General features: G+C 45.5%; 1 protein-coding gene and 1 pseudogene across 1 annotated transcript; one reads left to right on the top strand and one right to left on the bottom strand.

Annotated features, from left to right (window-relative positions):
- Positions 1-1,046: 1,046 nt before the first annotated feature.
- Positions 1,047-1,178, bottom strand: LOC119273785 (annotated as a pseudogene).
- Positions 1,179-8,553: 7,375 nt separating this feature from the next.
- LOC119272644 lies at positions 8,554-10,960 on the top strand. Its single transcript, XM_037554090.1, has 2 exons — positions 8,554-9,399; positions 10,481-10,960. The coding sequence occupies exons 1-2, from the start codon at positions 8,554-8,556 to the stop codon at positions 10,811-10,813; spliced, it is 1,179 nt and encodes a 392-aa protein (XP_037409987.1). The 3' UTR covers positions 10,814-10,960.
- The last annotated feature ends 1,634 nt before the right edge of the window (positions 10,961-12,594 follow it).

Genomic DNA, 12,594 nt, shown 5'->3' with positions numbered 1-12,594 from the left:
ATGCTTAAGCGTACCATCTTTATAGAATGAGAGAATAAGTTTTACATGATTTTCAAAGTCCAATCACATGATGACTGGAAGGAAAAAAGACACCACACCATTTTTTGTCTTTTTTTGCGGAAAAAAACCCTTAGATCTATTAGCAACACCAGCAATACAAACAACCCCCCAAAGGAAGAAAATTACACCAAGGTCAAAGGGAGTTGACTGCCTCCATATTCCAGAACGGGCCGGTGGCGCGCCTCCACCGATGCTCCACTGCCGGAGCCAGCATGTCCATGTTAGTGCGGATGGGAACTTGCCGGTCCCCGATCCTGTCGGATCATCGCCATGGAGAAAAGAGTCATCGATGTCCAATATGCCACAAGTCCAAAAGAGCTCCGCCCACGCACAAGCGGATGGCACCACGAGCAGAAGCATCCTAACCTTGCCACCCATAGTATGTCAGGAATTTATGCCGAGGATCCGACGATTCCATTTGGATCGGTGAAATTTTAGTGGATCGAATCCGAGCTGACAAACTCCCTATCACATCGCTGCCATCTTCCAAGCGCCGATGCCACGAGAAAAAAAAATCCTACTGTCACGCATGAGCATCGAGAAGACTAAGCTGCCAGGTCCTTCGCGCCGCCCCATGAGACGTCATGGTGGAGGTGGAATGACATCACCTTATTCTGACGGGGCGCCATCACCGCTACCGTGAAACCTAACCCTAACCCTATATACAAGCCGAAAGGGAGAAACGGGGTTCTCCCACCTCACGCTGCCCATGGCAGGCGGAGGGGAGAGGAACTGTCAGCATCGCCGGCGCTTGACGTGAGTGACGCGGTCGCTTGCGGTTTTACCTCTCACACTACAACAGGGGAAACCTACTTAACACCAAATCAAACTAGAGACAAAATCTACTCTTTCGCGAGGTATTCTCCCTAGAGTCTTTATGCAAAGCTTGGAAACAACTACAATTTTTCTTGCCCAATGCTTGGGCATTAATTGGATCACTTCCAACTCAAAAAGAGTGTACCAAGTAATGTTTGGAGCAAGAAAAAAGTTTGGAACCCTTCCAAAAATTCTCAATGACCAATGAGAGCCAAAGAGGGGGTTTTGAAATAGTTTTCAACCAACAATTAACTCGTCTCTTGAAATCTCACTAGCCGCGTCATTGCTCCAAGTGCAAAGATGGATGTGGCAAAGCCTGAAGAAAATTTTCTAATACCCGGATCATCCTCAAACTATTTCTGCACAACCGATGTGATACAATTAGCTCACCTTTTCACACAGCAACAAACTGAGAAAATTAGGTGCGCTTGGGCATTCGTTCCGCCGAGGCAGGTGCTATGGTGTGGGCTGGTTTCCATTTGATGGGAGCAACTAACTAACTATAACTTTGGGGGCTCTCGCAAAGGTCTTTTTTGTCTGAGGGCACCAAGTGATGCGCTTAGCGGCCGACATGTGCCGCGCACTCACGCTCCCTCTAGATTGTGATATATTTTTTACGGGTCTTCAGGTTTTAGATATTTTTTCATACTTTTATTAGCTTTTGCCTGGGTTATTTAGGTTTTGGTAATTTTTTTTTGGAAAACAGTGTTTTCCATGAGATGGATAGCATATATATCTACGAGAAGCATGACTGTGGTTTCTGAAATGATAGAAAAACGCAACTCGTGCTTCTACGAGAAGCACAACCTATGCTTACACGAGAAGCATAACCTACACTTGCACGAGCCGTGACTTTTTCCTTTTTTTAGGAAGCACAACTATGCTTCCCGAAAATGAAAAATCACATCCCGTGCTTTTGCGAGAAGTGCAGTTGTGCTTCCTGAAAAGGAGAAAGCACAGTCTTGCTTAAAAAGGGTGAAAAGGCACAACTGTGCTTTGGGTTTCCATTTTTTGGTTTTCGGACAATTGCTCCTCTTTTTACGGGTTTTCATTTTTTTCATTTTTTTTATTTTTTTTCTTATTCTAGGCTTTCGTGAAAAAAAGTTCAACAAAACCTATTAACACGAGATCTAGTTTCGAAGATCGACATGAAATTTAACGGTGAAAACAATTTGTGATTTGGACACACGGTTCAACAGATAAACCATTTTGTAACAGAAACGAATGTATGAAAAGGAAAACTTCCAGGTTGTGACATGAAGTGTGCCACTTAGCACCAAAGAAAAGTGGACTGACGTTTACAAGGGCTACCCCTTAATTAGTGATCTCGCTATTTGGCGCTTTAAGCGTTGGTTCTGATAAAAAGCGCACCCTCCACCTACCTCCCGGAGAAGCAAGTTTTGTTGTGACGGGCCCATGTAGGGTAACACTTTCTCGCTCAAATATACACAAGTTCGCATCGTGCGTGTTCTTTTTCCCACCGAATTTGTGAACCTTCTAGAATGTGTTACCTTAACTTTTTGAATTCCATGAGTTTCTTTTAAATCCGCAGAATCCATGAACCTTTTCAAATTCATGAACTTATTTGAAATCTACAAACTTTTTTATGAATTATTTAACCTTTTCAATCCACGCCTTTTTCCAAATCATGATATTCTAAATTCGTGAACTTTTTACAAATCTCAAAACTGATTTTTAAATTCGTTCAGTTTTTTAAACCCATGATCTTTTTTTTTGAATTAGTGAACTTCTAAAAAAATATGAACCTTTTGCTAGACCACAAACATTTTCTCATTTCCTTTTTCTTAAAACTGGTAAATGAGCAAATCGAGCAGGCGACGTGGGCGACAAAAGAATAAAGGGCCAGCAGGCATTTCTTATTCGGCGCCTTCAGCGCCCGTTAACGTACATTTGGTTAATTGGCGATGAAGGCGCTCTTACCGGGTTGGCCCATCCATGGGTGCAACATGCAGCCATTTGTTTTCTGTTTTTTGGATTTTGGTTTTTCCTGGACCGGTCTTGTTATGTTTTTTCTTTTCCTTTTTGTAATTTTTTATTTTTCTATTCTTTACTTTTATCTTTATTTGTAATTTTAAAAATTCACAAATTAGGAAACTTTTAATTAAATTCGATGAAGTGTTTTCTAGAACCCATGAAAATTTTCAAATTCGTGATTTTCTAAACGGGTAACTTTTTTTGAAATTCATGATCTTTTTATAAAATTTAGAAAATATTTTCAAATTGTGAACTCTTTTGTAAAATCAATGAACTTTTTTCAAAATTGATGAACCTTTTAACTTTTTTTCTCTTTTCAAAATTGCTGTACTTTCTTTTCAGTATTTGTGATCTTTTCAGATTTGATAACTTGTTTTAAAAAACCGATGAAATTTTCAAATTCATGAACCAACTCGAAGTTTGTTTAAAATCTATGAATATTTTTTGATTTATTTAATCACAGACTTGCAAAAGTCAAAGTTTGACCGACAAACCAAATGCCAATGGGCTGGCCCATTCTTTCAGGCTAGTGGTCGTCAGATCTGCCCCTACTAGGAACTCCCGGGCTAGCAAGCAACTAGATTCAGGTGAGCGAGCGACTCAGTGTTATTGGGGCGCTAATGGCACTGGGGAAAGCTAACCCCAACCTCATTATTTCCATCATTGCCCCAAGCGCAAGGCTGATATTTGTTCTTATACCCCATCATCCTCAATCTAATTCTGCACAACCGATGTGGTACAATTAGCTTTTTTTTTGAGACAATGGTACAATTAGCTGTTGTAGGAGAGCAACCTGAGTTAATTAAAGCAAGCAGGCCAATTGGGCCACTAGGTACCAGCTTCCTTCGTGTTTTTGAGCCTACATGCAGTTGGGTCCAGTACTTGGGTCCGTCTCTCGGCCCATCGCACCATGTATAGATGATTTGTTTGATCAGCGGCCTTGTTAGTACCATCAGAAAAGAAAAACTTGCCGGTACACACAGAAAGAGGAAGAAGAAAGAAAAAGAAAGAAAGAAAGGAGAAAAACATAAGTAGCAACATTCTAATGACTCGCGGCGATCGAGATTTTCTCTATTCTGAATGCAGTACAGACAGACTATACAGATTTTCTGTATTCTGAATGTGCAATTTAGGCTACAGTGAGCGAGCAGAACCTCGAATTAATCTTTATATTATAGGACACGAGGAAGAAAATTAGATTAAGTTGCTCTCCAACCTAACACGCCAACTATAATAACACCAAAAACAAATGTAAAGAGTGTCACGTAGTTGTCGACAAGCTTGTTTTCTGGGGATGGTCTCTCTTATGCTTATCGCTGAAACTTTTGCCCCCTGCATTCTTTTATTAGAGGCCAGTGGCAGTATCTCAACCCTGACGATAAAGCCATTTTGTTTGTTTAGGTGCCAACAAAGCATGCACGAACGATAAGTCGATAATAATCAAATAATAGCAGATACAGCATGGTATGGCCGCACAATATTCTAAAGAGATGTATACCACATCTGTGAGTTGACAATCATATGCACTACACATTTCCGAATTTTTGTCGGAATGGACCACCTGCCGAACACAATTGACAGAAAAGACCATCTCTAAATAACATTGGCAAAACAGACCAGCTGGGTTGTGGCGGCAGGCAAGGCAGCCGACACGTGGCGCCTACCGCCACGCGCGGAGGCGGCAGGGGCTGCCGCCACAGGCCCAGGCGGCAGGTAGCCCACCACAGGATTCAGCGAACGAAACCGACGCGTGACGGAACGGGGCGCTGGGCACGTGGGCCCTACCGCCTGCTGGTGTGGCGGCAACACTGTAAGCGGGCTAAATTCGCTACGCGCGCAGTGCAGCAACAGTGTGCACGGTCCGTCTGATCTCATATGATGATGGGCTGATGGCCATGGCGAGCGAGCTAGCAAATCTAAGGCTGTTTGGTTCAGAGCCTCAGCTCGCCACGCCTAAGATGAGGCGTGCCACGACTTCGTAGGCAGGCGTTTGGTTCTCCATCAAGGTTAGGCTCGCCACAGCGCCACAGAGCCTTTGCCGCAGAAAAATTCGCCAAATGTGTGGCGCTCGATTTGCCCGCCATACTCGCCGCAGCGCGCCAAAGAAGCCGTGAAAATCCCCGCGGGCCTGATTAATAAAGTCGCCGCTTCCCTGTTTCCTCCCCCGAAACTCTGCTTCACACAATCTTGACCGCCATGGATGAGAGCCCTTCTCTCTCCTGACCGATCCAACTGAGAAGGAGCTCGCCGCTACAATCGACCTTCTCTTCCCTGGTAAAAATCCTCACCACCGCAATAGTAATCTCCGCCATCTCCTCTATCTCATCACCTACTATTCATCTCAAACATGCAGATCTGGGCGTTCTTGTTTTTTCAAGAGAAAAATAGCAGCCTTCTTCCGTGATCTGCAGGATTTCCTAGTCTAGCAGCTGCTTGATTTTGCCTCTCTTGCATCTACGAGATGCAAGAGCTATTCACGGGCACTAGTGCTGATGGTTCTTTGGCCATGGACCAGCATACATGCACAATTGATTCTCATGACTCGGATAATGATGAAGGGTTGTATGACCTTAATTGCTATCCACAATATGACTATATGAGGGCCCTCTTGAGGAGGATTCTGACACTTTGCCAACAACATATGGTCTTAAAAGACCTCCAGTTCATGTACGTGCTGATAATTCCTCATCTAGCACTAGCCGAGTTGGTACGAAGCGCCCAAGAGGTAGCAGGTCGCCTAGTAAGAAGCGACAAAAAATCAAGAGTCTTTTGCGGAGTCCGCTGAAGAAATCAACTCTACATTGAAGTCACTCCAGCAATCTCTTGCTGCCCCTGCTCCTCAAATGCCCCAAGTTATTGACCCATATGCTAGTTTATGGCACAGGTTGGAGGTACTCCCAATTACCATGGATCAAAGAGTTACTATTGGTATGCACTTGTCTAGCAAGAACAATGAAGGTTTGCGTGGTTGGTTATGTTGTGCAAGTGACAAAACTTTTGAAACTTGGGTTTGGAAGTTCTTTGACAAATATGATGTTTAGGAGATAGCAACCTGTGTGGTTTGCTAGTTGCTCACGTGTGATGTTTAGAAGATGGCAACTTTTGGTATTTAGGAGATTGTGATGTGTCTGCTCGCTGCTTTTGGGAGTTGAACTTGTGCTACACCTATTGATCTGTTGATGTGTAGCGAAACACTTTAATGTAAGGTGGCTGGAACTTGTGCTATGGTTAGGACTGTTACTTCATGACTTTATGAATGATGGCTGGAACTTGCATGCATCTATCTTATTTTGTATCTTGATACTAAATTGTGGTTATGACTTATTTTGCACAGATGGTATTTAACGGAAAATGATCCATGTTATTTTTGTGGCTATTAGTAATGTGACAAAATCTTCTTACATTTACTAGAGCATGTTGTAATCTGATTGGTTTGTAACAAAAATGGCATAATCTCACCACTCTAGCACTAAGGTGATTCTAACCAGATGTGGCAGGAAACCAAACATAAGCCACAGATTTTTGCCAAACATGTGTGGAAGCAATCCAAACACACACGACACAAAATCTGCCACACCTAACCTAAGGCATGGCTACCAACCAAACAGTCTGATTTTGCCACACATTGTGGCAAGCCACACTTGTGGCTAGTGACTAACCTTAGGTGTGGCAATTTGAGTCTCCAACCAAACAACCCCTCTATTTTTCACAGTGACCATACATTAGCCCCTGTCGCCACACTGTAGATGCGTCTGGCTCTCTTGGAAGCTTTTCACAGCGACCATGCATGACCCTGGAGTACTTGTCGGACACTTGGTTGGATCAGCACGGAACAGGCTAAATCCAGTGCACAACGATGCATCTCGCATGGAGGAGCTGCAATGCAAAGGAGCACAACCTTGCACAGTGCTGCCACCACATCAGCAGGTGGTAGGGCGCTCCGTTCCGTTTCGCGGTTGCTGAATCCTGTGGCAGTCCACCTGCCGCCTGGCTCTGTGGCGGCAGGGGCTGCCGCCTCCGCGTGTGGCGGCAGGCGTCATGTGTCAGCTGCCGAGACTGCCGTCACGATCCAGCTGGTCCGTTTTGCCAATGTGACTCAGGGATGGTCTTTTTTTTAGAGCAACAGGAGGGGGCAAAGCCCTCCCGGTTCCATATATATATATATGAAACCATAAGGTTCACAAGAGAGAAAAAACATAAAGGTCCAACATGCTACTACACAGCAGCGGAAAAACATCCCAAAATTGCTCTAAAAGCATGAGCAAAGAGGAAAATGAAAGTTATCCCTATTACATAGCACTGTCCCCTATTTTTATCAGAACTCCGTATGACAGGAGACTTAGGCGGCAGAGATCAACTTCTCCGGATCTGCTGTCTTGAACCTGGCCTTCTTCAAGGGGGAAGGTTTAGGGGATGGCGGCAGCAGCAGCAGCTCCAGCGGGGTTGTCGGGCTGAGCACAGACAGCTTCTTGTTCCCAGCAGGTGGAGGGCTCCTCGATGCATCAGCTTCACCCAGGGAGAGCATGTCAAGCACCCCAGCGCGGGCCAGGCGTGTCACCCCATCGAAAGCTGGAAGGGGTTCTTGAGCTTCTCTGAGACCCACTGGACGAATGTCTCGATCTGGGGAAGGTAATCCTTTTTTAACAGGATCATCCATTTCTTGATCATCAAGAGGATACGTCTCCAAACCTGTTTAGTTTAATATCAGACCAGATAGCATTTTTAAAAGTCTTTTCTGTCAATTATGTTCGGCAAGTGGTCTTTTTAAACAAAAAATTCCACATTTCCATGATCCAAGAGCCATGACCAAAAAAAGGTCCATAAAGTGAGAAAAAGCGTGACGCTGCACTCTATTCAGCAGTAGTTTAACCGGATCGACAAAGTGGCGTGTCGTGCCGGAATGGCACGTGTCCTCGAGCTCGAGCTCGAGCTCGAAGGTCAATGCGTCGAACGACTTGCCGTGGTCAGGCTCGATCAGAAGGAAATCCGTGCTACAGATGTGAGATGTCTCGTGCTCTCGCCATCCAATGCATGACTCGAGTCGTTCTCGGTTTGGGTGATGGACGCAACGACACCGACCGATGGTTCAGCTCCAGCTTCGCGTTGTGAACAAAAGGCTCTGCTGTTTCCAGAAGCCTACAGCTGCACGTGTGGGCTCTCCACAGCTGAGGCCAACGATTTGCTTTCTGTAGCTATTATGACTTTCTTACCGGGGCCATCGCGCAAGTATACTCAGGAAATTTGCAGTGATGCGGAGCCGCACGTGATAATTTTCTTCTTCCAAATAAAATAAAATCTTTTTCTTTTGGCAAGTCAGCAAGCGCTGATATCAAATCAAATCTCCCAGAAGATCCTGCGAGATCTTTCATAAATATATTCATTATGGCCTCCATTGCAGCGCCAAAAAAAACCCTAACAGCTCACTGTTTCGAGGGAGTGGTTCTGCGGGCCTTTGTCTTCCGGCCTGCTTACCGGTCCAGGTACGACCCGTCCCCCTCAGCTGGCCCACCACACGCCCAGCGACAGGGCCCAACCGAGGACCCGCGGCGGCTATAAAACCCGCCTGCTCGCACACCCTCAGAGCACCTGCTCGCCCAGCAACACCTGCAGTCCTGCACCAGCCTCCCACCCACACCCATCCCTGTCCGCCGCTCCGCCCGTCTCCGCCACCCCACCACCTCCATGGCTTACTCCCCCTCCACCCCCTCCCCCGGCGCCGCCTTCGCCGTCGGGTCCTTCCCAGGAGCAATCTCCGAGGACAGCGTGTTCCCCAGACCCCCTCCACCAACGCCTAAAGGCCACATGCCGCTCCCTTTCATCGCCGACGCCGAGCTCAATGCTCTGTTCGACCGCATGGTCCTCTCCCCGCCGGTTCCAGTCCTCCGCCTAGGCGCCCCCTCTCGCCTCAACATCCGCTCGTCGGCGACTCCGCTGGTCTCGCTCGACTCCCCTGACTTGGCCTCCCTTCGCGCCGCCGGGGACGTGGGCTACTTCCATCTCGTCGGCCATGGCATCCCTCCCCAGCTGCCATCCTCTGCACTCGCCGAGCTGTCTCGCGTCGACGCGTCCGCTATGCGCGCGTCCATCCTTTCCACGCTCGGGTTCTCCGCGGAGAATCAGGGAGTGGACGCCGGCGTCGAACCCGTCATGGTGTTCGACGTCGACGAGCTGGGGATGGACGCGCTCTCGGCGGCGCTGGAGTACGCGCGGCTGATGAGGGAGGTGGGTATGCAGGTGGTGGGGCTTTTCTCTGGGTCTGGTGGGGTGGGTTTCGGGGAGAATCCGTTCGCGGAGGAGGGGGGAAGGAAGGCGAGGTGCCTGGTGTGGGTCTCCAAGGTCGGCTCGGGCGAGCCGGCGGTGCCTCCGGCCGCCGGCGACGCAAAGGCGTATCCGTACGTCTTGGGACTCCATTGCGAGTGGGAGCAGGGAGCCGGTGCGTCGAGCTGGGTGATGGACGACAGCGGCGAGTGGAGGGCCGTAGGCGCCAGCGAGGGTGCACTCCTGGTCACCATCGGTGACATTGCTCAGGTATCGCTGCAACACCCATCTCTATTGACTTTGTTTTTATTCCCTGGGAAGTGCTTTTGTCTGATCATGATAGCATTAGATTATTTATACAGATGTGTAGTGTAGTGTAGTGTGTATACAGTCGTGCAAATCGTTCATTTCATCTACAATATTTAGCAAAGGATAAGCACAAGTGCATTGCACAACTATTTCATTCATAAGGGTATGCTTGCATTGAGCGCCCTACCAAAAGTTTAGCATAACCAAACAAAAGGCATGATTAAAATTTTGACAAGTATATAGCTTGTTTGATTGTAACTCTAGAACCTGCTAAAATATTGGGAAAAAAAGCTGGTCTCCATTTGGTTTGCAGCAAATAACCAACATACATGCATATTGGCGCGCAATTTGGTCGCCGAATTTTTTGGTGAATGCTTTTTCCGCCGTCATTTTCCCCGCGCGTTGGTAAAAATTACGTGTGGCACCATGCAACTGTCGGCTGGCGAGCGAAAATTGGCGCGCGGATTCTACAACTTGCATTTTGCCATAATAGTAGATATGCATTTATTTCATTTTGCTTGATACAATGCACATGCCAGCCATTTTATTGTTATTAATGTGATTAATTAAATACTAAAAAAATACAATATTATTAGTATATACTTATTGACTTACCAGAAAAACATGATTTAGCCAATAAGAGGTGGGTCAGTACTAGTTCAGCCGGTTCTCAAGGAAAAACCAGTAAAAATCAACAAAACCAAAAACGAAGGATGTGGGATAGGAGAGAAGAGATTGTTCTACTGCCATCAAATTCTAAGTCTTTTTTTTTAGTTTCAAAAAGAATCTAAGTCCTTTTTTTGCATCACTCTACTCAACCTGAACCAGGTCAGCTAATTAGGCCGCGTGTCTGCATCACAGCATGATTGGTTGAAAACCACATAACAGAAAGAGACAAAGTCACAAAGACCACGTCTTTTGAAAACAAAGAGGGGTCATCATGTATATATTTTTGCTGCAAAAGTACCTTTTTTTTATCAGTCTTTACGCAGTAGCAGTGACACTCATTTTGATGCCGTGGTTCTTTTGTGATGCGTTCTAGGTGTGGAGCAATGGCAAGCTGAAGAAACTGAGAGGCATGGCTCGCCCCACTCCTGCCCCCGGCAGCGACGGTGAAGAGGGCGGGGAGCCAGCCCGCCTGTCCATCACCGTGCTGATCACACTGCCCCTGGACAGCGTCGTCTCGCCGCTGCTGCCGCTCTCTGGTGCCGGTGAAGACGGCGGCGACGTGGAGAAGGAGGAGAAGGAGGAGGTCTCTGAAGACGGTGATGAGGATGGAGGCAGCTTTCGCCCCTTCTCCCTGGAGAGCTACGCGTGGGGGCTGTACCATGATCAGCTTGAGTCCAAGGATCCGCTTGCCCCGTACCGCATATGATTAAGCTCGTTCGTCATTGCTCTCTAGCGTTGGATTTTTGCTAGACATGTTCGATTCGTTATAGCTGGACCACAGATGTCATGTGGTCGTTCTCTAGTTCTTCGTTTGCTGGTGCACGCTGCCGTTGACTTGAGTTGGTCAGAACGACTTTGGGTAAACCATTTATTATATTATTATTATCATTATCAAATAAAATATAGTTATTGTTTGTTTTCATCAAATATAAGTATTGAGCAAGTGAGAAGATTGTTTTCCTTATGTTTGTTGGCAAATCAACTCTGTCTCTAGATGGAATTGGAGGCATTTCATCTAAAAATGGGATTGTCTTATTTTATTTTGTTTTTGACACTAAAAGCAGTAGGAGAGGCTCTTACTGTGATGCATTCAAACATATAGAAGAGTCGCGACAAGCCTTAGAAGCAGAATAGAAGCTACACGGAGTTGACAATAGACGAAATATAAAGAGGATGCTTTTGAGCAAATCTGCCTTAGTTTTTTTTTCCTGTCACAAGGTTCTAATACCCTTAAGTTGAGATTGTTATGCTCCAATCTCCAAGAATAAACGTGACAGAAAGTGACCTTGGTTTTCTCAATTATAGAAATCCGCAAGGTATTCGGAGACCATTGGATATTAAATTTAGACCAACAGTTGTTGCTGGATGCAAATAAAAGATTAAATGCTCGATGATCTGTTCGATAGCAATGTAATTAATAGCATACCTAATATAATATAAAAAAAATCCAAAAAAAAGATCCAACTAATCTCAGCCATCAATCCCTGTCAATCAATGACCTGAATTGCTCCAATATTGAGCACATGTTTAGCGCACATTAAATAGCATACCTAATATAAATGTTTGCATTAATCACCTACTTGACATTGCACGTACTAACCATGCCGACTATGTGGTTGGAATAGCCTCCTGGCTTCCTTCTGCCTATCCTCATAGACGATGTAAGCATTATTTACGACTTAATAAAGCTAGCCATGGTTTTTTTGCGGCAAACCATGCCCCTCAAAGAGGGCTCACCTTTATTTATTTAGCATCCCAAACAGTATACAGAGAGGAGTTTTCCAAAGCAAAAGTACTAGTTTCAAAGGCTTTCCTGAAATTACATCTAGATGCTTTGCTGCAAAGATATTCCTTTTTGGCAAGAGAATGAGCAAGGAGATTTTGGGTCCTATAAATGTGTGAAACCTTGAAAGAGTTGGGGCAAGAAGCAAAGTTGAAGAAATCCACAAGTATGGGCCTAATCTTCCAATGTCGATTGTTAAGTAAGTTCCTTGCTTCCACATCATTAGCCAAGGTCCTGCAATCAGGAAAGAAAGAAAGAAAATTCCATCCCTAGCCTTGACCATTGAAGCCGCAAGACGCAATCCCATAGCGTCTGCCTGCAAAACTGAGAACACAACCAGGGCTACTGTTTGAATGAATATATAGTGATTGTTAAATGCATTTTTGAGGAATACTCTAAAGGTAGCTTCATTCCCTGCTACAGAAGGATTAAACGTCGCATCAACGTATGCCGAGATACTTGCGGGTTGTGAAGACATATTTGTGCTTGGTGATATCTTCGAAGAAGTCAAGGGAAAATGTGCAATGCATGTACATGATTACTAGTACCTGATTCATGATTCACCAACCTGCAAAACTTTTACCCTAGGCAGAGTGCTCTCGCATGTGAGAAGATTGGAAGGAATAGTTTATACTATGAAATATAGGTATTGAGCGAGTGAGAAAATTGTATTCTTTATGTTTTCTGGCAAATCAAGTATGTTT

The sequence above is a fragment of the Triticum dicoccoides genome, chromosome 3A (genome assembly GCF_002162155.2).
Source record: "Triticum dicoccoides isolate Atlit2015 ecotype Zavitan chromosome 3A, WEW_v2.0, whole genome shotgun sequence".
NCBI classification, from domain to species: Eukaryota; Viridiplantae; Streptophyta; class Magnoliopsida; order Poales; family Poaceae; genus Triticum; species Triticum dicoccoides.
The sequence above is the reverse complement of the archived record's forward strand: the minus strand, read 5'-3'. Positions and strand labels throughout refer to the sequence as shown.

Excerpts from the sequence above, each read along its gene's own strand:
- LOC119272644 (XM_037554090.1), top strand. The coding sequence starts at position 8,554 with ATGGCTTACTCCCCCTCCACCCCCTCCCCCGGCGCCGCCTTCGCCGTC. Across the intron at positions 9,400-10,480 it reads CCATCGGTGACATTGCTCAG|GTGTGGAGCAATGGCAAGCT; the intron begins GTATCGCTGCAA and ends GATGCGTTCTAG.